The 25,775-nt window shown below is 38.3% G+C and overlaps 1 protein-coding gene across 3 annotated transcripts in view; it reads left to right on the forward strand.

Moving 5' to 3' along the window:
• The window catches only part of DIAPH2 (diaphanous related formin 2), a 981,952-nt gene extending 961,686 nt beyond the window's left edge, over nucleotides 1–20,266 (forward strand). For all 3 annotated transcript variants that reach the window (XM_079765114.1, XM_079765112.1, XM_079765113.1), the window contains one exon: nucleotides 14,841–20,266. In XM_079765114.1, the coding sequence (XP_079621240.1) occupies nucleotides 14,841–14,905 (65 nt within the window). In that variant the 3' untranslated portion in view covers nucleotides 14,906–20,266. The remainder of the gene's footprint in view (nucleotides 1–14,840) is intronic.
• Nucleotides 20,267–25,775: the final 5,509 nt, after the last annotated feature.

Here is a 25,775-nt window from a genome sequence, read left to right on the forward strand (position 1 = left end):
CCAAATAGAACTATCTTAACAGTTTCACTCCCTATTGAACATGTAAAGCCCGAGAGCTTGAAAATAAAACTATCCATGATCTGAGCCCATGGTCCCCTGCTTTTAAACAACACTGTTTTGCTTGTAGCCACACACACATTTTTTTTTCTCATCTCTTTGTCTCCCTATCCTCACGGTGTCTCCTTTACCTGGCATATACTTTCCTCCGGGCTAATTCATCCGCATCCTTTAAGAATCAACCAGAGATGCTTCCCCTAAGGCTCGGCTAAGTGTTCCTTTTCTGCACTCCTGAAAAGTATACTTTTAATCATATCATTCACTATAACTATATGCTAATTCTCTTTCCATGCTGCCCTCATTGAAGTGAGACTCTTGAGAAGTGGGACTCACTGAGAACTGTGTAGCAAACTACAGAAGAAGCGCTAACACATCTGATCAGACTACCTTTTTAACCAAAAGCCCACAATCACTATATAGTAGCTGCCTGGAAAGAAAAGGCTGGCTCATTTATCTCTGATACCGTGTGAGGTACATGGTCGGCATTCATGAAAGGATTGTTGAAATAAATCGCAGGCCAGATTTTAGACAGAGGGAACTATACCTGACACAGGAACAGACCCCGCAAGAAAGGCTCCCTCGTTCCAGTGAATAGGTCTGCTAAGGAAACCCAACTCAAGGTCAGTGGGATGCCTGGTAAATCTGCTGTCCTATGGAAAAAAAGAAGTGGCCAGTTTTACCAGATGCATCATTCAAGCCCGGCTAGAATCTCTAGAAATATCTCTTCCTACACTAAGGAACAACTCTGTCCAGACAGCTGGAATCCTAAAGAAAAGAAGTAATAGCTGCCTAGCAACATTTCTCTGCCCACTGGATGACAATGAGAAAAATAAATAAATTTCTCTAAAAGATATTCATTGCTTGCCGAGGGCATAAAAACACTCCAGCCCATGATGACTTGTGAAATAAATCAAAAGCCAAAACCTGATAAATTCTGATTTCCTAACTGTATTTACTAAGTCTTTGTTTTTATAGGCTAATTGGAAAAAGACTTCTATAAACATCTGTTTGCATCTTATCCCATTGTCCCCAAAGTGGCTAAAACATGCACAGTGTTGCACCTGTACAAATGGTGGTAAGAACGAGTATAACACTTCGTGCCAAGACTCCCTCTCCAGCCCTAACTGGTTTGGCTCAGTGGATAGAGTGTTGGCCTGTGGACTGAAGGGTCCCAGGTTCGATTCCGGTCAAGGGCATGTACCTTGGTTGCAGGCACATCCCCAGTAGGAGGTGTGCAGGAGGCAGCTGATTGATGTTTCTCTCTTATCAATGTTTCTAACTCTCTATCCCTCTACCTTCCTCTCTGTAAAAAATCAATAAAATATACTTTAAAAAGAAGAAAAAAAAAGACTCCCTCTCCACGGCCACACCGCCTGCATTAACCAGGAACAACACCCCATAGGCATGTTTTTTGAAAATGGGTCAATATTGCTTACCATCAAAGGACATACTTTCATTTGTTGGTAACGTGTTACTGCAAAGCAATTTTTCTGTTTCATTAGATTTTACCATTGAAGTAAAGCTCTCTAGATGATGTCATGACACATACCTCCTTATCTTTATGAATTTTTACCTATCTTTTTGGAGAGAGACAATATCTAGGTTCACTTCATAAGACCAGAACTGTTACAACTTTGTTTCAGTTTCGTTTGTTGATTTTGTTTTCTAGATTCCACATATAATTGAAATCATGTGGTATTTGTCTTTCTTTGTCTGACTTATTTCACTTAGCATAATACCCTCTAGGTTCATTCATCCTTGCTGTCACAATTGGCAAGATTTCATTCTTTTTTATAGCTAAATAATGTTCCATTGTATATATGTACCACTTCTTCTTTATTCATTCATCTATCATTGGACACTTAGGTTGCCTTCATATCTTGGCTACTGCAAATAAGGCTGCAATGGACATAAGGGTGTATATGTTTTCAAGTTAGTGTTTTTGGATTTCTATGGATATATACCTAGAAGTGGGATTGCTGGATCATAGAGTAGTTTTTTTTTTTTGATATTTTGAGGAACCACCATACTATTTTCTATAGTGGCACCAACAATGCACTAGGAATCCCTCCCTTTCCTCCACAAACTCATGACACTTATTGTTTGTTGATTTATTGATGATAGCTATTCTGACAGGTATGAGATGATATCTCACTGTAGTTTTAGTGACATTGAGCATCTTTTCGTGTCTATTGGCCATCTGTATGTTTTCTTTGGAGAAATGTCTTTCAGGTCATCTGCCCATTTTTTAAATCAGATTTTTTGTACATTATATGATTCCTTATATATTTTGGATATTAACCCCTTATTGAATATATCATTGTTGAATATATTCTAAAATCCTATAGGTTTCTTTTTGTTTTGTTGATGGTTTCCTTTGCTGTGCAAATCCTTTTTTGTTTGATGTAGTCTCATTTATTTTTCTTGTTTCCCTTGCCTAAGATATGGCAGAAAAAATATTGCTAAGAGAAATGTCAGAAATTTTACTGCTTATATTTTCTTCTAGGAGTTTTATGTTTTCAAGTCTTATATTTAAGTATTTAATCCATTTTATGTTTATTCCTGTATATGGTGTAAGAGGGTGATCCAGTTTCATTTTTTTGCATGTGTCTCTCCAGTTTTCCCAACACCATTTATTGAATAGACTGTCTTTACCCAGTATATATTTTTACCTCGTTTGTCAAATATTGACTGTAAAGGCGTGGGTTTATTTCTGGGCTCTCTACTATTTTCCATTGATCCATGTGTCTGGGTTTATGCCACTACCATGCTGTATTGATTACTATAGCCTTCTAGTCTAGTTTGATTCCAAGTAGCATGATACCTCCAACTGTTCTTTCTCAAGATTGCTTTGCCCATTTGGGGTATTTTAGGGTTATTTGTTGTAGTTCTGGAAAAAGTGCCATTGATGTTTTACTAGAGTTTGCAATGAATCTGTACATTGCTTTGTGTAGTATGGACATTTTAATGATGTTAATTCTTCATATCCATGAGCATGATATAGCCTTCCATTTATTTATGTCTTCTTCAGTTTCTTTAATGTCTTATAGTTTTTTGAGTACAAGTCTTTTACCTCCTTGGTTAAATTAATTCCTAGGTATGTTATTCCTTTTGATGCCATTATAAATGGGATTTTTTTCTTAATTTCTCTTTCTGATAGTTTGTTATTGCTATATAAAAGTACAACTGATTTCTGAATATTAATTTTGTATCCTGCTACTTTGTTGAATGTATTTATTTGTTCTAACATTATTGTTGGAATATTTAGAGTTCTATCTAGATTGTATCATTTAATCTACAAATAACAACAGTTTTACTTATTTCTTTCCAATTCAGATGCCTTTTATTTCTTTTTGCTTGTCTCATTGCTATGGCTAGGACTTCCAGTACTATGCTGAATAAAAGTTGTGAAAGTGGACATCTTTGTCTTGTTCCTGATCTTAAAGAAAAAGCTTTCATCATTTATCTGTTTAATATGCTGTTAGCTGTGTGTTTGTCATATATGGCCTTTATTATGTTGAGGTATATTCCCTTTACATCCACTTTGCTGAAAGATTTCATCATATGTGGATGTATGCTTTTGCTGCATCTATTGACGTGATCACATGAATTTTAGTCTTAATTTTATTTATGTGGTATATTGTATTAATTGATTTTAGGCTATTGAACCAAAGTTGCATCTCAGGAATATATCCCACTTATTTATAGTATAATATCTTTTTAATATATTGCTGAATTCAGTTTACTAATATTTTGTTGAAGATTTTTGCATCTATGTTCATCAGAGATAGTGGCCTATAATTTTATTTTATTTTATTATCTTTTTTTTGTAGTGTCTTTGTCTGGTTTTCGTATTAGCATAATGCTGGCATCGTAAAATGAGTTTGGGAGCTTTCCCTCCTCTTCAGATTTTTTGATTAGTTTGAGAAGTGTAGGTATTAATTATTTTCTGAATGTTTAGTAAAATTCACCTGTGAAGCCATCTGGTCCAGGACTGTTGTTTGTTGGGTGGTTTTTTGATTACTGATTCAATTTCATTAGTAGTTATCAGTCTGTTCAGATTCTTTTTTCTTCCTGACTCAGTCTTGGAAAATTGTATGTTTGTAGTAATTTATCCATTTCTTTCAGGATGTCCAATTTGTTGTCATATAATTGTTCTTTGTATTTTCTTATAATCTTTTGAATTTCTGTGTTGGTGGGTTGTCACTTTTGCACTTTAATTTCTGATTTTATTTACTTTGGCCCTCTCTTTTGTGCTTGATTAGTCTGGCTAAAGTTTTATCAAATTTATTTATCTTTTCAAAGAACAAGCTCTTAGTTTCATTGATCTTTTCTATCATTTTTGTTTGTTTTTACTTTATTTCATTTCTTTTCACCATCATCTGCAGCATCTTGCAAGGGCTCTAGTGCAAGGCAAGGTCAGCCACCACTTGTGCCAGACTTAGGGCTGCCGGGTAGGAGTTACAAAGGGATCCGTGGTTGGTTGCCGCTTGTGCTAGACTTATGACCCTACCATTCAGAGATAACCACTATTTTTATGGGTATATATCCTTCCAAGCTTCTAAAAATTGTATTTAAAAAATAATATGATGTACTCTTTTATAACTTGCCTTTTTCACTTTATAATGTGGACCTCTTTCTGGCAAGCACATGTAGATCTATATAATAATTCATAATGGCTGCATTGAATCCTAGTGCATGTGGATCCCAACTTTTACTAATATAATTCCATAATAGACATATAGCTATTTACAGTTTTCACTAGTATAAACAATGCTGCAAAGAACATCAATGTACAGCCATCCTTATTGATACATTTGTCTAATAATGTGAGGATTGACTTTGTTCCAGTAGACTTAAAAACCAGGAAAGGTTTTTTGAGACATATGATAGGTAAGTTGCTAGTTAGCAGCCATTATTTTTACTCATGTGTAGGCTTGGCCTGCACTCAGGTTGTCCATAGATTGCCTTAGAAACTAAAATTACAAAGGAGCTTCTGTCGGTTATGACCATGACATTGAGAAGCCATGTTTTAACTCTGTCCTAATTACTCATATTTAAAACAACTGCCGACTGGCTTCTACCTTAAGGGACAGTTTATAGTTTAAAACAATGGCACTGGCAGCTGCTAAACTGTCTGTGATATTAACCATACAGGCTGCCTTTGTCCTGCAACTGGTTAAGTAATTAAATACAGGGTAGCATGGGGAACACTACTAATGGGAAGCACCTGTTTATAGGCTCACACATTGTAACTTGTAGATTAATATCTTCTCTCCTCAAATCACAGCCAGCAGTACATTTCTGTGACCTGGTCCTTTGGGGAATAGAGGCATCATGCAGGGGAAAGCCTGCCATTTCTGTATTACCACAGAAACAGTGAGCTTATATAAGCCAGAGTACCTGGGGGTACTGAAGCTGTAGAATTGGGCTGACGACTCTAAAACTTCCATGATCAGTGAGAAGTAGGTAGCCGAGACCCAAGAGAGAGGTTGCACATGCTAAAAACAAAAGGAGGAGATCTGTAGTCTTAGAGTGATTCAGAAACAAAAGCAGATGGCAGGTGAGTATATTCTAGGTCAGCATATCAGCAACAAAGCTCAAGCAGATCACAAACAGCTGCCACAAAAAATGACAGAGGTTTGTTCATCATATGATCAAAGTTAGAGAAATGGCTGATGCCTAATATTCTTAGTCATAGGGATCTATGTCACTTATAGAGTAAAAAGGCAGAGAGATGACAGGTGGTAGAAATGAATTGACCCTGTATCCACATTGTCATTTAACAGCTGGTTTATCTGCACCAACCCAAATGGTTACTCAAGCTCTCATCTTGCCAAGTACTCTTGGCACAGGTCACTGCAATCTCTGTGTGCCTTGATCAGCTCTTCTCCTGCCACTCTTGATAGTGCTGTCCAGGCTTCAAGGACAGAACCTAACCAGGTGATTCCAGAGGTCCCATTTCTGCTAGGTGGTTTTATTTGTTTTGTTTTCTTTTTTTTTAACTCACTGCTGTCTTCTCTGTAAATCCAGACTTTAAAAAAATATGTCATTAAAATTAAAATCACATGTTTATGGAAATAACTATCACTATGAATCTGGCTAATCCAGTGCATTTCCTTTCATTATTTTCTTCCTTTTCCTAGGGGCAAAAAAAAAAAAAAAAAAAAAAAAAAAAGGTTAAATATGTATAGACTAGGGGCCCAGTGCACAAATTTGTGCACCTTAAAAGGAACTGTGGGCCACGAGGCTGCAGTAATCACAGGGGGAGGTCTCGGCCCATCCTCCACGCCCCCGCCCGGCCCCTCCCACCACAGCCCCTGGACCCCTGTCTGCTGGCAGCCCCGCTCCTGCAGCTGCTGCTCCCATGCACTGACAGCACCAGCCCCACTCGCTGAGCGATTGGGGCCAGTGCCAACAGCGGCTGCGAGCGGCAGCTGCTGTCCTGATCACCCCTCAGGAGCAGGGGAAAGTGGAGAAGCCCTCAGGGGCTATCAGGGCTGGCAGCCACCACTCGCACCCACTGATGGTGCTGAGTGATCAGGACCAGCGCCAGGCACTGGCTGCGGGTGCGAGCTGGGCCGGTGCCAGCAGCAGATGCAAGCGCCCTGTGGGACCTCAGCGTGCAGGAGCAAGGAATTTTCAGTAACCACCAGAGGCTTGCCCCGATGACAGTGACCTACCAGCACCCCACCTTGGTCTGGCACCCCCGCTCACCTGCTCCACCATCCCACCACAGCCAACGCCCGCCATGTTCTGCTCACGCCCCCTGGTGGTCAGCGCACGTCATAGCGACTGGTTGTTTGGTTGTTCCGCTGTTCAGTCTATTTGCATATTAGCCTTTTATTATATAGGATATTCTGATTCTCCCTTTATACATCCATTGCTTTTCTTGCCCCAAAATAGGAAAAATTTTGGAATTAAATAGTCAGCAACATGAGGAACTTACTTTTTAGACCAAAAATTAACAGCTATATTCCTGTCTTTGCTTGTTGAAATTCCACCTATATTTAAGGCCTAACTGGGATGATATTATTCCCCCAACTCTTGCACTCAAAGGGTATGATTTTCCTCTACTCTGAACCTCCATCATACTGAGACTGTAATAGATGCTATGAGATACAGAGTGTCTGAGATACAGAGTGTCTGTTATAGTTATATGTAAATTTATCCTGTCTTCCCTAATGACTTATGAGGGTGCCTGCTATGGGACTCTGCAGATACTGGATGTAATAAAACATGAGTGTGGCTGAAAGGGTGGAGGGAAGGAGGGAGAAAGGAAAAGAGTGTGAGTTTCCTTTCCTTAAAATAATGGCAGATTATATTCCCTGTGTAAGCAGTATAGCAGAAGGTAAATTGAAGGATCAGTTCCTGATTCATTGCTAATGATTGGATGATGAATTCACAGACAGTTTTTGAGAAACTGCTGCATGTAATCCACTGTGATAGACATCTGAGTGGCTCTGTTCTAGTTTGTATGGTTCTCTATTGGAATAGAAGCTCCACATATATAATTTCCTTGGGAGCCTTTCCAACTATTTTCTAACATTATTCATCCTTTTATTTGTTGCCTTTTCCATATTTTCCAGATGTGCAGGCATTGTCATCAGACTTTCAACCTCATAGAGAGAAAATTTGTCTTAGGGTTCAATTGCATTTTCTAGTATAGAAGCAAACATCATGCATGGCTAAGATACAAAACCAAGGACATTTTTTAAAAAAATCTATTCACTAGCTTTGACATTGTGTCCAAAGATAATCAATAGCAAGGTCTGTGGCAGTTGAAATACTGAACAATATACTGATTTTAGTTTTTTCCTGAGCCATGCTTTTCTAAAATCCTTTGAAATACTCAAGTTACCAACTATGTAAATGTTAGTCATTTAAAATCCCAAGAGATTGGTGGTACATGTTATGAAAATATTATGTTTATGATAGATAAAAGTATTACATATTTTCTACATTTGTAGCTTAATATGGATTAAGTTTTTAGTGCCTTGAAGTAATATTATTATTGTACTATGTGGTTGTACTTTTATCATGTATTTCAATCTTCCTAAAGTTGCTGTAATTGAGTTTGTTTGATAATGTACCCTTATATTACTACAAGACTTGATAGTTTGCAAAATATGAGGATCATAATAGAGATAGAGAGTAGAGTTACTACCTGGCAAGGAGGATAAGAAGGAAGTGAAATATAGAAAAGTGATTCCATCTCACTACTGCAGTTTTGTAAAATATAATTTGTTTTTCCCCTAGCACAGCAGAGTTTCATGCTGATAACAAGCTACTGAATTAATAAATCCATCACAACTATTGAGACTTTTCCTTTAATAACATAACGAATGCTGAGCATTAAGAAGTGAAAAGGAAAGGCATTCTTTGTACAGACGTTATCTCTAGCAGATCTACATCCCTAAGCATAGGGAAAATACCAATATCAGACCCTGAGCAATATCAATGTGAAACTAATTTGTGCATCTCAATTAGAATATTGTATTTTCTACACAAAAGCACACCGTTTTCTGGAACATATCTGCTTATTTTCCAATTGGAAAGACATTTAGGGGTCTATTTTGTTATCATTACATGTGCTTAACTCCAATTACAGTTAATGGGAGTTGTGTGTCTATAGTCACAGTAGCCTCTGCACTACTTTAACATTATTGCTTTCCATTACCATCCTCTTAAAATACTTTCATCTCTTCTGCCAACCTGAACTACCATGGTAATCTTGGTTTCTATTTTCTTTGCATGGATTTATTTGCATATAATGAAGGATAAAGATTACACAACATGGCCTATTTCCATTATGTCACTGAGATTAGAAAAGGGCTAGAACTATTTGTTAGGTGAAGGCAATAGACTGGCTTCTAGACATGCATTTTTGCACAGCACCCTTGTATGCAATTCTGTTTGAATCAAATAATGTTTGATATAGTTTAATACTCATGGTTTCTAGTGAAAGCCAATTTTGTAAAACATATGAGAAAATTAGATTTACAAACTAGAAACACTAGACTTTATCAACAGCCAAGAAAACTATACATTTCATTCCAATTACTCATATTTTTGACAAGGCAAAAATAATGAGAATAAGAGTATTATAAAACCTGTAGGTAGAATCACTGATGCTCTTTTTCTTAGTTCTGGCCTCTGCTGTATTTCCAGAAGAAAAGTGGTCAGCTGGTATTTTTTAAAAAAGTGATCAGAAGACAGGGAAAGGGGCTTTTTTAAATCTTTAAGAAAATGAGGATTCCAAGGAGAACTCTTAAAAACATCATTAGGGACATTAGAGTCATTTAACTCACTGACACTCAACAAATCGACATATGCCTAGCCTTACTAGGATAGCCTAGTTAGCAGGGTTTGTTTTTCAGGCTGTGTGGGGTTTTTTTCAAGATGTTTTGTGATGATAGTATGATGTAGACATCCAAAATGTGCCCTAAAATACGTTTGAAATGAAATTATAAATTATGGAGGATTATTTTCTCCAGATATTAAAACCTATTATGAGACTGAAATAACACAGTCAGAAGGTAGTGGCACCAAAATAGTAGTCAGAAAACTACTTACATCAATGGAACAGAAATGTGCCCTACTATAGATTACTTCTGACAAAAGAGGTATCATGAATCTGTGTAGAAACTCATGATTATTCAACAAATAGTGCTGGGACAACCCATTTCTTCTTTGCAAGCAATGTGGAAACTTATCAAAATAAATTCTAAATCACTTAATTAAATGTAAAAAAACAACAAAGCTTAAAGAAGAAGAGATATAGTTGAATGTGTATCAAATGTCTCTGGCTAGACACTTATTTGCATACTTAACAATGCCACTTCCACACATGGTATACATAAAGATATGACTCTAAGGATGTACATTGTGAGGCTTTTTGTAATAGAAAAAATTTGGAGCAACTGAAATGTCCAGCAGAAGAAAGATGATTAACCAAATTGTGGTATATTTATATCATACTAGAGGCCCAGTGCATGAAATTCGTGCATGGGTAGGGTCCCTAGCGGCTGCCAGCTGCTGGCCGGGGCCTCTCTTCCCCAGCTGCCACCTGTTGGCTGGGCCTTCCTTCATTCCGCGCCGCCCCCTGGTGGTCAGCGTATGTCATAGTGAGCAATCGAACTCCTGGTCAGTCTAACTCCTGAGGGGACACTTTGCATATTAGGCTTTTATATAGAGAGATAAAATAAAGTGGCCATTAAAAATCATGTTTTCAGTATCATGTTTCAGAAGTTTAATGGCATGGAAAATTTCTAGAATAAAATGTTAAATAAAAAATTAGGACACCAAATTGTTTATGAAGTTTGAGCTCAACATATTTTTTAATTTTAAAGGTCACTATTCTGGTAAGAGTGAAGAGAATGAGCCTGGTCAACTAATGGAGCAATTAGCTGTCCTCCACCAAGAGATTAGGCCTAAACCTAATTCAGCAGCCATCTTCTAGTTATTTCTAGTGAGTGAGATACTTTATCAATTCAGGATCCCAAAAATCACAGAAAACACACACACATACACACACACACACACACACACACACACACACACACACACCAAAATAAATCAGTTTTGGAATCATGGGACACAAAGGAAAAAGCATAAGTTCATATGAGAATATTTCAGTATAACAAGTCTAAAATTACTTTTCTTTATCAGTGTTTGGAATGCAAACAGCTACTCAATAGACATTTCCTGAAGCAACCTGAAATGTTCTTGGTTTTCCTAGCCTAAACTCCATAAACCCAATCCTCTGTTTGCTTAGTTTGCTGGAAACAATGCCTACCCATTGATGGTCAATGGGCCACACCTTCACTTTTGAAGAGCTTTGGAGAAAACAAAGCCCAAAGTACATTACGGAGGGTATCTTTTACTTTGTTTTCTATCCAACTAATTTGCATTCACGTGGGATACTTTGCAACACACTGTGCAGTATATACCAGGCACACTTGTTTTATGTTACCCAGCTGGGAGTGTATAGTGCATTATGTTAGGTGTGCATTGATATACGTCTACATGCCTACGAAGCACCAGGGAAACAATTCTTCCATAGACAACAGATGGGCACCTAACCTGGGGGGAAATGAATAATGGACATGGCCTTTTTCATCACAGTTTTTCAGTTTCAACCTGACTTACTCAATAATGTGCTTTGTATATAGTTGCTGAATAAATGATTGAGTGGATGAATCTTAGAGCAATACAATAATGAGTTTAATTCATTCACTGCAGGACTCAGTTGGGGAAATTTTGAGATGGATGCCAAATCAATTTATGCTCAGAAAAAGCCTAAAGCTTCTTGCTCTTAATATAGTGGGGAAAGCCTTGACATTGGTTTGAGCTGGTTAACCTGATATTCAGAATATGCAGAAGCATGTTAAAGCTGGGCCATGAATTTATAGTCTCTTTTGGTGACCAATTGGAATATTGTTTTTCTTTTAGCCACCTTTCCTCTATAGAATGCACATTTTCATATAACTACATTCCTCTCTTCAACGTCATGCTATGACCAGGTCACCCTCTGTAACAGCAGAATCCTTTCACCTTCACCTGGGGCATATTTTATAAAGACAAGTCTTTGATGACCAAAGAAAACCTGCCAGGGTACGCATACCTAACTGTGGTGGATTTGGAAGGTAAATCTTGGGACTAACGTCTCAGGCTTTACTGCTGCATTAATCCTCGTGTTTACAAACAATAGAATGCCTTAATGAATTCCTAGACCCTGAGGATATCCTAGAATCTCCAGGCTCTGTTATTCACTGTAATATGTTACTTATGTATTAATAAAATGGAAGCAGAGGGAGATTATGACAAATCATGTTCCCCCATCCTCTAATGAAATGTTTTTGCCTATATCGCACTGCACACTATCCTCAACGAGTATACAAACACAGACAGATGCTCCCCCCCCCCCATCTTCCTCTTCTTGTTTTCCAAAAAGACAGGCAAATTGGAAAGGAAAGCTACTAACAAAGCCCTCCACATCATCTCAGGTAAATACATATGTTTAAACTATTGACTTATTGGAGGAGAGGCTCTGTTTTCACCATGTAAACCACTCTAGTATCAGTAGTTCTGGGAGAATAAGATCGGTTAGGTAAGTGAATTTGGTTCTGTGTAAGTCTCCTGGAGCTTTCCAATCATACCACATGCGCACCTGCTGCTTCCATCTATGTTTCCAAAAGGGAAATGCAATAAAATCAAACATTTGCTCCTTTCTCATAAATCTGATGCCAAAGATGTGCCCTGACCTTATGAGGCTCAGGCCACTGATTTTTACTCATTAGTATTTAATACTATAAATATAGAAGTTTGCCTTTCAAAAAAATGTAGTAATTCACAATCTCTGCTTTAAAGAAGGCATGAATCCATGTATGAAATATTGTCTTCATTAGATTGCAAGCTATTAAAACGTGAAGGGAGATTAATATATATCCATGTTATATATACATATAGCACATTATCCCTTAAATTATACTGTGACCTGATCCATACAACTCTAGAGTATAAATATATATTTTGTACCTAAATAGTTTTAACATAAATACAGAGGATTGTAAATAAATCGCAAAATCCAGATCAGTCATTGCTGTCATTGTTTCTAATGACATTTTTTCATAAACAAGGTTGTAGGTTGATATTTTAAAAACATAAGTGGTGACCTTTACACAATTGCTTCTTCTTTATAATTATCTCATGAACATAGATGACTAATTAGGTACCAAAAAATTTGAAAAAGATAAAGAGAGAAGGAGGAAGAAAAGGAGGGAGGAAAGGATGAAATGTAGAATACTTCTGTTGTGCAGGCCAAGAGCTAGATTTGGACCATGGACCAGTGTTTATCTTGCTTTCCAAAAGCTTCAATGTCCTTTTCTCCATTCATTTTGACCTGAAAGTTTATTTTCTCACACCAAATGCTACCAATAAGTTGCAGGTTGACATGAATCCTCAGATCATTTAATGCCGTGAGGCTGGGTTTTTGCATGTGGTACTTCTCTTGAATCCAGTGGGCAGTGAGTGATGTTATGGGGTGCCAGTGGCATTCCTAGAGTGAATGCCAACTTGGCTTTAGTATGTAAGATTGCCAAGGAGCAAGCTGCTTTTTGAGCTGGGACAGTCCTCTGTGATTGGTACCATCATTCTCATATCTGATGGCATTAAATGCTTAGCAATGGAATGGTAACTGTTATAGTATAATCTCACTTTTAAATGTTTTCTAAGAAGTCTCAAACCAATCTGTATGCAAAGCAGTGACATCTCAGTAATAAGCTCTTTATCTAGGAGTGTTATCTTCACATTTTTAGCTGAATTGTGATCCATATCACAAACTAAATATTGGATTTTTTAAATAGTATCTTTAAAAGGATGCCCAAATAATCCATCACTCAGATATATCTCTGAAAAGAGAAAATGCCCCTTTCTTTTTCACCTCTCAGTGATATTATTGCATATAAGGCACTTTAAGCTTATAGCTGTTTGGTTCCATGCACTCATACCAGGGTGTTAATGAGACCAAGGTCATGGAGGCCAGTTAGCTTTCTTTGCTCTGTACTGACCACAGACTACTGGGAGTCAGTCAAGAGACACTGGCACAGATGAAACTGATACCATAGCAACATTTCAGCACTTCTCACAGTCCATCCTTCTCCTGGGACAGACAGGATGTCTTTCTTTCATATCATCTTGGGGCGGGAGTGGGGGCAGCGGGGAGGAAAGTAGCTTGGGAGGCCCCAACATTTACTTCTGAACAAAGCAGGCCTGACATTTAGGCATTAACTTTGCATTATGATCCCCCATCATACCATTGATTTGCTGTGTAACCTTCATCAGTAAAGCAGAGATAATAGGATAAAATGAAATGGGCTTACCTCCCGGGGATGTTGTGTGCATTAGCAAATTAACGAGTGTAAAGTGTTAGCGTTTATGTAAGTGCTGGTGGTTGTCATTATTTGTAGGGACCTAGTCTCATTCTAAAGAGAGAATTTAAGTATATTATGCCTGTGTCAGAAGGATTTGCATCCACATCAATTGCATTTAAGCCGAGCATAAAACAGAGGTGATAATAACATAGTACTGATCATCTCAGTGCAGAGCTGTAAACCTTTTTCCTATTAAAGCTAAAACTATTTTCAGCAACTTTCAATACTTTAAAACTTTGCTGTTCAAGCTTTGTGCCAACAGTTATCTCGACTGATTATTTTTCCTGTGACGGTTGAGGGGAATGGGACCTATTCATTATTCATTCTCACTATGACTATATAATGTATTGAATTTGTTTACATCATACAATCAGGCAAATATTCAGTAGCTGCAATCATTGTAAAAAATCAAAACTCTTTCCTGCTCTGCCCACACTGCTGTCCTGTAGCGGTAGCCAGTACACAGAGTGAAAACTCGCGGGGAATTGAAGTGCTTTCCAACAAAAGGCCCTGTGCATAGAGCCTTTCAATTTAATGTGTTGACCAAGAAATTCTATTGTCACCGGCCACTTCCAAGGGGATTGTGCTTGAGGAAATTCTTCCATTTCTTGTATCACTCTGACTTCACTTAACCAAGAAAAGTCACTTAGTGCTGATTGCAGAACTCTTCAACTCAGCCCTGCAGCTGCTGCGTGAACTCCTCAGATCTGGGCTCCATGTTACTTATTTACATATTCATTTGAAGTGATTTTTCAGGACTATTTGAAACCCTCTCTCAACCGGACATCCTGTAACAGCTGAGATCTGAAGCTCACCATGTTTTTGGTTCTTTTTCTCTTTGTCTTACAGATAACCGACGGGTACCTTTGGAAAGGTCACGCTCTCGCCACAATGGAGGTATCTCTGCTAAGTGAGTCCTGATGCCAAAGAACAGAAAAATATTTCAGTAAATAAAATCATTCATTTTGAGAAGAACAAAACATGCACTCAAGGGATGGAGAGGAATCAGTGCATTTCTGCAAAGATCAAGCCAAGCCGGATGAAACAGCCTGCATTTGTACAGCTAATGCAAGACTCCTCCCACAATTATACTAATATGAACACAATTATTGGGATTCTAAAATGTGTGTTCCATTTTAGTGTAAAGATGTGTATTCTTTGTTATTGTGTGTGACCTGACAGTGATGGTGAAAAGTGTAAGAAATTGAAGAGCTCTAAGGCTTTCAAATCATTCAATCTGTCAAAAATGTACAATGTTACTCAAATTTGCAGGTCACCTCCCCCCCCCCCCAAAAAAAAAAGGAAGAAATAGAAAAAAGGGGTAGAAAGAAAGAATGACTCAATATCTGCTTCTGATTCTTGTTACATAGAAAAGGAAAAGGCCAATGAAAAAGTATGTGTTAGTAATGTGGAGAAGCAGTAAGAGATACCATTTTGGAATCTCAAAAAATACTGCTTCACCCCAGTCTAATTAGTTAGAATCTTATCTCAAGTGAAAGCTGATGGATTCATCTGCTTTGGCTGAAATTAAACTGATCAGTAATCTAAAGTTTCAGCATGATAGTGCAGGCACTTTTCATTGCTAAAAATAAACCAAAGTTCAACAGAAGCAAAGTGATTTAAATTTTATTTAAAGAAGTGTTTTCTAATTATGCACATATATCTACTTTATACAAATACTTTATATGGCTATTTTTGAGAAAAACTTCACATTTTAATGTTTATGTGAGGGATGAACCCAAAAATTCTATTACCTTTATTTAGATTTTTAAAGGTAAATATTGATTCCTAATCTCTGTGGTTTATTTCTTCTCTCTACTCTTCTTTCTCCCATGACCCCCTTGAAAGCAGGGAATAGAATTCTCAGAGACCTGAGAGGAAAAAGATTTCTCTCTGCAAGAGGCAGCAGAAAACTGAAAGGTCAATTGTTTTATCTGCCTTTCTACTCCCCTTTCCAATTCTGCCTCGGTGGTCTGAGGAAACCAATTATATGTATGTATGTGTATATATGTGGATATATTTATATCTCCTGCTACAGTAATTCCACATCCCAGTGACTAAGTGAACTTCTCAGTCATCATACTTACTTACCTATATTAACAAATTTAAATGCTGCCGTCATAAACAGCTCTAGGAGGAAAATAGGCTCTATGTTTTTCTTAAATCGATGAGAGAGTAACGATTATACTTAAATTGTCTATTATTTTAAAGTATGCATTGAAGTAATGTAGTATAACTTCTCTGGAGTGCAATTTTAAGACGAATCCATGCAGATGATTATTGTAAAAGATTTCTTATGTGTATATATCTTACATAGAGAATCCTACTTCTCCTCCACAGCACACTGTAGACATTCAGAAAGAACAAAGGACTGACTTGGCAAGTCACCACATGGATAAAGAAAACTAGAGACCAGTTTCCTTTCTATAGATATGTGATGACTCAAAGCGCTGCCTTTCCCTCCAGTGCATTCTTACTTGGGTGTTAGACTTTAAAAAGCTCTGAAGCTGCTACAATAGAGAAATAAACAAGCATTACAGTATCTGAGATGTTACAGTTTTATCTCATCTTAAGACACTCACATAGGCACACACAAATTTAAAGAATATACTAATTTCACATAATTTTTTAAACAGCAACAAAGATATTGGTTCTACTAATTTATGTAAATACTTAACGTGTGTATTTTTGACTTCAACAAGTCATTTCTGAAATCTTCATTGAATGGCTTCTTTGAATCCTTTTTGAATAGCTTTTTAGGCCTAGGGAAATGATATTTTGAAAAATTAACCCTGACTAAAATGTAGGGGCATTTGCCATGCCATATTACCAAGCTGGTCAAGGTAGAAATACTGATGTATATCACCTTTTCCAGATGTGAACTTGCCTTATTTTATAGTTTGTGAAAAAAAAAATGAAGAACTATTATTGATAAAGTATATATTTGTATTTAGAGTAATCCCACATGCTTTTCACAAATATTATGAAGCCTTTTCAGGGTCTTTCATGAAGTTTCAATAATTGAGTTCAGGGAATTGCTTCCCAGATTTATAATGATCCTGCTCTAGCTATTTGCAGTCTGGGGTTAGATAGAAATGTATCACCAAAAAAATACTTCATGACATTTTTAGGATGGAATCAGATTATACTGGAGCCTTTTGTTGGGTTTATTACTACCACATGTGAGAAGCACCAGTTTATGAAGATTTGTTCAGAATGTTTTTAAAAATTACAAAGCCCTTAAAATATTTACTAGTTGTATTAGTCTCTTTTGGCTGCTATAACACATTATCACAAACTCAGTTGCTTATTAATCTATCAGAAATTTATTCTCTCAAGATTCTGCTGACCATATGTCTAAAACCAAGGGCCATGCTGCCTCCAGAGACTCTAAAGGAAACTCTTTCCTTGCCTCGCCCTGCTTCTGGTGGCTGTCGGCATTCCTTGGGTTACGGCCACATCTCTGCTCCATTTTCCCATCACCTTCTCCTCTGTGTACCTAATCTCCCTCTGCCTCTCTTAAGGACACATTTAGGTTGGCATTTAGGACCCACTCAGATAATCCAGGATAATTTCATCTGAAGACCCTGAACTTAATTACACTTGTAGGACCTTTTTTCCAAATAAGATAGCTAATTCAGATTCTGGGGATTAGGTAATGAGTATATCTTTTTTGGAGGCAATCCTTAGCCCACGATAGTCTGCCCTCTGCCCCCTCCCCAAATTTAGGTCTGTCCCATGTGCATGAAATCTTCACTCCATCTCAACCTTTTCAACACATTACAGCGTCAAGTCTAAGTCTAAAATTTCATTCAAACATCATCAGTTCAAGAGTCCTAAATCTCATCATTTAGATGATCTAAATTAGGTATAGGCAAAATTCCTCTCCATCTATGGATCAATACAATAAGAAAACAAATTATCTGCTTCCAAAATACAGTGGTGGATCAGGCATCTGATAATAGTTATGGGCATTCCTATTCCAAAAGAGAGAAAATGGAAAGTAGGAAGGAGTCATCTGTCCCAATGATTTTCAAAATTTAGCCAGCAAAATCCCCTTAGGTTTCAAGGCCTGACAATAATCCTCCTTGTCTCTGGGCTCTACCTGTTAGGTCTGCAGCTCTGCCCTCTCTGCCCATGGCTTTCACTTCTGCTTCTGCTCCCATATTTGGGCCCCTGTACCTGCAGGCCTAATGGGTGATCCTTTACATTGAAGGATAGCACATGTTTGTAGTTTTATCAGCCTGTTTGTTGCCTGTAAATTTTTAGTAGTCTGAAAACCTCTCATCTTGTCCCATCTCTGTCCCTTTAAGGCCAACCTAGAAGTATTTCTGCTGGTATAACATTCTCAAAAACTCAGTGGGCCTCTCAAGTATATCACATTGATTCAATACTGAGATAAGAGAGTCCTCAGAGATCTTTGCCAGATAACCCCATCTCCATTCCTGGCTTCAGTTGAGATGGTTGAGTGGATCCATGAATCAATAACTAATCTTTCCAGCACTAGCCAAAGGTTGCTCAGCCACACCCTTAGCTTTATCTCCAGAGCACATCTCCTAAAAGTGAGTCTCCTAATTTTAGCATATTTTACAACCTGAATAGGCTCAAACTGTTCTAAATCATCAAGTGCTGGTTCCTGTTTAATAGATCTTTCCTCAATTTCTCTCTTTCCTCTTTTTTTTAATATGAGCTTAAGAAGAAACTAGGCCATACCTCCAATGCTTTGCTTAAAAATTTCAGTTAAATATCCCAGTTTGTCACTTACAAATTCTACTTTCCATGCAACTGTTGGAGACAATTCAGATAAGACTTATGCTGCTATATAACAGGGATCACATTTCTTCTAGTTTCTAATAAAATGTTCCTCAGTTCCTTCTGAGCCATTACTGGAAGCACCTTTAATTTATATTTTTACCAATAGTCTAAGTCAATCTATGCTTTTTCTATCAGATGCATCAAATTTTTTTCCAGCTTCTGCCCATTATCCAATTCCAAAGCCACTTCCACATTTTTAGTTATTTGATACATAGCAGAACCTTACTTCCTGGTACCAAAATATGTATTAAGTTCCTGTGGCTGCTGTAACAGATTACTGCAAATGTGGCAGCTTAAATCAACAGCTATTTATTTATTATCTTACTGTTTCGGAGGCCAAAAGTCCTAAATTGAGGTGTCAGTAGGGCTGTACTCCCTCCGAAAGCTCTAGGGCAGTGGTCGGCAAACTGCGGCTGGTGAGCCACATGCGGCTCTTTGGCCCCTTGAGTGTGGCTCTTCCACAAAATACCACATGTGGGCGCGCACGTAGAGTGCGATTGAAACTTCGTGGCCCATGCGCAGAAGTTGGTTTTCGGCTCTCAAAAGAAATTTCCATCGTTGTACTGTTGATATTTGGCTCTGTTGACTAATGAGTTTGCCGACCACTGGTCTAGGGAAAAATCTCTTCTTTGCCTCTTCCAGTTTCTTTTGACTCATCATTCCCTGGCTTGTGGCCAAATCACTCTCAGCTCTGTCTTCACATCACCTTTCCCTGTGTATCGAATCTACTTCTGCCTCTCTTATAAGGACACTTGTATTGGCATTTACGGCCCACCCGGTTTATCCATGATAACCTCATCTCAAGATCCTTAACTTCATTACATTTGTGAAGACCCTTTTTCTAAATCAGGTAACATCACTGGTTCTGGGAATTAGGACATGGACATACCTTTGGGGAGTCACCATTCAGCTCACTACACTAGTCATTGCACAGAAAAGTACTTTTCACTTTTTTAAAATGTGTCCGTGGTGCTCAAGCCAAATTCACGGTTGTCTCTAAAAGGTGTTGTCTGCACAGGCTACTGCATGCTTTGATGTTAAGTGGCTGAACGGGCTATTCTAAAATTTGGTTGGTACTTTTGCTACTTATGGTCAATTTGCTTAAAAAATAATTGGTTCCAACTCTGAGCTCTAGTGTATCTCTTCTACCCCCTTTATGGAGTCTTTGACCAAATGTCTTCTATGACTCATAATGCAGGCATAAAACTACCTCTGATACAGAAGGGTTCTTTACAAATTTGTTTTAGATACCCCTCAGCTGAAGGGAGAGGTGACAGCCTGCTTTGAATGGTATTGAGGGAGACTATGCCGATGCCAAGATGCCCAAAAGTATTTCAGTAGCAGCAGAACTGTGGATTCGTGCTCTCATTTTGCCTTGGAATAAACACCTGTCTCTTCGCAGGACCAAGAATGATTTGCAATCTATATGTATGCATACCTGCTTATTCAATAAAGTTAAGATACACATTAAATGTGTTGCCTATGATCTTTGATATTCAGGATGAATGTAAAGGCGTAAACTGAAGTATCAAGACAGGATGTAAGAACATTCTAGAAAGAAGCTCCAACTGAACAGAAATACAAGTGAGAAGGGTGATTTATATCCTCCAGAGAAATTATTTCTACAGAAAAGGGTGTTTGGGGTTTTTGTCTTGGTTATAGAATGAAAGGAAATGGGCTTCAAATACTCAGAGGAGTAAATACCTGGAATAAGTAATAAATGATTACAGATAATTATTCTCTGAAGGGCTTTCAAAAGAATCTCTCATCATAAGTATAAATGAAGCTAAGGTACCTGGCAAGAACACTGTTTCCCTTGGAATGGTTTTCTCCAGGAATCAAATACGTTGGCTTTTCTTCCTAGACACCCAAATAGGCAAATTCCTTACTAGGGAGTCTGATAAACTAGTTTCCACAACTAGGGGGATTTGAGCTTAATGCCAAGAGCTCGAAGGAAAATGGCAGTCTGAAAATTGATATATATGCAATGCATGTAACATGCTGTACAGTTTTGATTTATAATACAAAGAAAGCTATATCCAAAGATCCCATTTACAGACTGAATTTATTTAGATGTCTATAGTCCCAATAGCCACAAATAAAATATTATTACAGTTAGCATCCATTGCAGGGAAAAACAATTTGCAATCATGAATTATGCAAATTATGACTTTGTTCCTGGTTCTTGGAGATTGGCCAGAATTCAATTTTTAGCCATGATGGCCTTATATCTTGGCTAATACAGGCTCAGCCAATATTTCCACCTATATTTTGGCTAATTGAGATCAGACAACATTTTCACCATTTGATGTTTATAAGCTAAGCACAAGAGCTATTATCATATGATCAGAAACAGTAATAAACCTCAACTTTCTCTACTTTGCTACAGCCTGCAGTGTGGCTATTCTAATCGAGTGTCCATTCAGGGGAAGTTGTTTTTCAGGACACGGTTATGAATTAAACATAGCTGATGCCTTCAGGGATTTCAGAGTCTAGTGGGAGATGGTACAGGTACAAAAACAATTGTAATTCGAAGTGCAAAGAAAGAGTAGTATCGATAAGGCCTATGAGAGTTCAGAAAAAAAACAAATCGCTTAGATTTAGAGAGGTGAGGTAGGTATTAAAATGGGAAGCAGGTATCAGTATAGATTTTTTGATGGGTGGCATTTGCACTGAATTTTAAAGGGTAAGTTGATTTGGAAATTGAAGCTTTTATTCCTTCAGTCGATATTTAATGAGCACTTCCTGTATGCCAACCACAACGCTAGGCTCTGAGAACAGAACAGTGAGCCGGATAGATGCGGTCCCCATTCTCATGGAGCTTCCATCTCTTAGAGGAGGGAGAGAAGGCAGGAGCAGAAGTACAAACTTTGATACGCATATGCAAGGAATATGTAACAATTCCGTTTAACTGGAATGTTAGGCCCACAAAAGGCAGCAATGGCTATGTGGTTTGGGCTTGATTTTATAAATAGTAGGGGAATACTGGGGGATTCTGAGGGAAAACATGATATGGAGCACTTAAGAAAGATAAAACTGGAAGCTCTGTGTAGGACATAGGGGAGCTGTCACAAAAGGCCAACTTTGTTGGGGCCTATTGCAAAAATACGATAACTAATGAGAGGCTAAACAAGGGTAGCATCAGTCAGACAGATACAAATGGCATGTAAAAAACTGGCAATCGCCCTGGCTGGTGTGGCTCAGTTGGTTGGACGTTGTCCTGTGCACCCAAAGGTTGCAGAATCGATTTCCGGTCAGGGCATATACCCAGGCTGCAGGTTCGGTCCCTGGTCAGGGCACTTGCAGGAGGCAACCGATCAATATTTCTGTCTCACATTGATTTTTTTTTTCTCTCCCTCTACCTTCCTCTCTCTAAAATCAATAAGAACGTATTAAAAATAAAATAAAATAAAGAAATTAGATGTGGAGGGTATGAAGACAGGGAGGATTCAAATCTGACACCAAGGTTTAAGACCTGAGTGACTAATAGGCTAATTTTAACAGAAAAATTGAACACAAGAAGAAGAGCTCATCTTTGCAATGGTGATACCATGGATATGCACAGCTGCAGCTCTGACACTTGGTATGACCTATTATCTGTACTGCTGAATGGCTCAGACAAGTTTTATATACAAGGAACATCAAGTCATAAAGACAGAGCAGACAGGAGAACATGATTCTGCACAAGAATTTCCTCAGTGATATTACAGTGATTATGGTAATAAGGGCCAGGGGAATTGCTCTAGGTTGCATATTTTTCCCTTTTCTTCTTATTCCCTTTTCCTCTCCCTTTCCCATTCCCTTTTCTTGTTAATAATGCTGAAAGGCAAAGCATTGATTGGCTGTTCAAAGAAATAAAAACTGACAAAGATTGAGTGGACATTAAAAGGTACTGATTCAGTGTCGGCCTCAGAGTGACAGGAAAGGCATTTAGATGAAGTATAATTTATGGAAAAAGCTCTAATTAGTTCATAGCTAGGACTTCTTAAGTGACTGGTGAATATTTTAAGCCATACATTTAACAGGTTCTTGAACAATTATTACTCTCTAGAAGAACAGCAAATTCTCCTGTTTTATTATTTTCCCAAGAATCCTCCAGATTTCTAAACTGTGCCCAAGTCTATTTTCTTTAGAATAAATACTTTTTTATTCAAAGGACCATAAGGCTTCCCTTCTCCATAAATTCAACTGCTGGGTACTGAATGGCTTTCTTTTAGCTAATATTTTGTTTTGGAAGAGGAACTGGCTTATGAATCTGCTCCATCTCCCCCCTCGTTCCCTACAAATATCTTTTGTTAATGCCTCACCCTTTTCCTACAAACAATTGAATGTTACAATGGGAATTAAGTTGAAAATACTCAAATACTATGAATTTTCTCCTGTAACAGTTTTTTGAAACCTATCACATATAACAGTAGTGGCCTAGACTTGCTGACAAAAAGCATGTAAGGAAGTGTTTTACCTGATTGAACTGGTAGCATTTATGCTGGTGCTTGGGGGATGGAGGAAAGAGCAATGCAAGGGGTCATGAATAAGGCTCCATCACAGAATTCAGTATAATGATAAAAATGAAAGTGCCTTTTAGATGCCAAAGACCTTTTGACTCCAGAGCATCTGGGATAAAAAGCTGACTTGCTGTGACCTGATATTGTGTGGTGCTTTGTACTTTTGAAAGAACTTTCACTTTTCATATCCATTCTTCCATCATCTCATTTCCCCTCAGTCTACAAGCATCCTCAAGTCTCCTCCATCCCATTAAACAACAGTATCCTTCTTGTGCCTCTCTTTCAAGGCAACCATTGACCACCTAAGTACCCAATGCTATCAATTCCTCTTAATTCTCATCCTGCTTACTTTCTCCCACTCTTCCACAGAGTACACCTATCCCTGTCTACTCCTACCACTCAGCAGATGCCTCAGTCCCCTTTATTACAGGTTGTCTTCACAGGACCCCTAAATATAGGTGGTATCTCCTGTGTTCATTTGTATTCTTCCCGCCACCAAGGTCATCTTAGACATTTCTAAAGCTTTGACAATTTCCTACCAGCAGATGACTCTGAGATCTCTCCTGAACCCCAGGACCACCAAACTCAGTATATTTCCAACCAAATATGTTCTCCAGCAAATTGATCCTTTTATCCAGGTTGTCCGTCTCAGTATGCGCACTACACTTTTCCCAGTCTTTAAGGCTAGAAATGACAGAAGCATCTTGCATTATTCCCTCTCTCCTAATATCCAGCGAGGCCCAGAAATTGGTCTCCCTGTTTCAGTCCCCTACCTCTTCAACCCATCCTTCACACTGCTAGAGATTGCTTCCTAAAATGCTTTTCTTGGCCTCCTTCAAAAGTTTTTATTACTCTCCTTGATTAACAAAGCTAGTATGGGCTTCAAAGGTCCCAAGAACAGACTCAACCATAACTTCCAAGCCTCTTCACCATCCCTGTAGCCATGCTGGCCTGGATTTATCACTGGAACTTGCCAATGATAAACAAACAAATATATGATTACATCCCCAATATGTATATAGCTTTCACGCTACTTTATGTACATACAATTTAGTCTGGTATGACCTCACCACCCAACTTCACTCCTTTTCTCCTGTTAATCCTTCAAGGCACAATGCCACCTTTCTGAAGCCTTTCTTAATTCTCTTCCCTCATTAAAATAAATTTTGTTATCTCTGCTCCCACAGCAATTTTTTCATACTCCCTTATTTCATTCTGCCTTCTACTAGTGTTAGTTGTCTGTGTCCTTGACTAAAGTGTAAGTTTCTTGATGGCCATGACTGTCTCATTCATCTCTGGGCCTTTACACAAAGCAATTGCTCAATGAATTAATGTGTAGTGTCAACTCTAGGTGAATTAAACAAATGAAAAGGAATGTTTGGTACAGGTAATGGAAAATCATAGCTAATTTCCTCATCCAGGTGAGAACATAGCTTTCATCATTGTCCTGGGAGCTGAGGGCCTGCCTAAGGTCAGCGTTGAGGACAAGCCCCCTCAGCTGTGGATGACTGGAAGTTGATTTCAGAGGAGTGCTTGCAGGAGCTGATGACTGATTGAAGACAAGGAGGAAGCTTTTTCCTCCAAGGTCAAGCTTTTAACAAGTATCTGCAATGTACACCGAGGGATTTGGCTGTACTCCAATTATGCTAATATGTTTTATATATGGGCCTCCAGCATCCAGGAAACACCTCCCTAAACAATTTAATAAGTGTAAATATCAAGACAGAGTTGTAAATGTGGAACTTATTTGTACTGTACCAACCTTGTTATTATCAAATGTCATGGGGTATAATTCATGGCAATTATGCTGCCCGCTTTTTACTACATTTCATTTACTTTTTAAAAGTGCAGTATATTCCTATAAGCTTCTAGCCTGGCTGTGTGTTCTGGAGTCACAGAAGGCAGGAACTTTAGGGCCACAGCATTAGCAGGCCTCCCTAATAGAAAAGGGACCTCATGGGTCATTGACTTCACCCTCTGACACACTATACTCAACATTAGGCTTCGCTGTGTGTTGCAACAATTCAAGCTGTGGGACCTCGTGGGTTTCTCCATATAAGACATTTCATGATCTAGAAAACAGATTTGCTTCCTCCCCACTCCTATCACCTGTGCATGTGATGTATGTATGTCCCTGTCATGAAGAAGCTGACAATTTTGCACGAAGCCTTCAAACTTTTGATTGCTGGCTTGGTGGAAAGCAGTCCCAGAGCCACCTCTTGAGTGGTTTCTTGGCATGTGAAGGTGAGGCAAGTAGGACTGATTTTTCTGGTTTGGGCCGGAAAGGCATTCACTACACCCAGCCCATTTTTCCCTTTCCCTAGTCATCTCTTTCTCCTCCCCCTTTCCCACCGTGCATCAACCACTCGGTAGGGAAAGGCCAGGTGTCTCTCTTATTCCATACTAGTGACCCAGTGCACAAAATTCGTGCACATTAAAAGGGAATTAATTAGAGGAAATATTT

The sequence above is a fragment of the Cnephaeus nilssonii genome, assembly GCF_951640355.1.
Source record: "Cnephaeus nilssonii genome assembly, chromosome: X".
NCBI lineage: Eukaryota > Metazoa > Chordata > Mammalia > Chiroptera > Vespertilionidae > Cnephaeus > Cnephaeus nilssonii.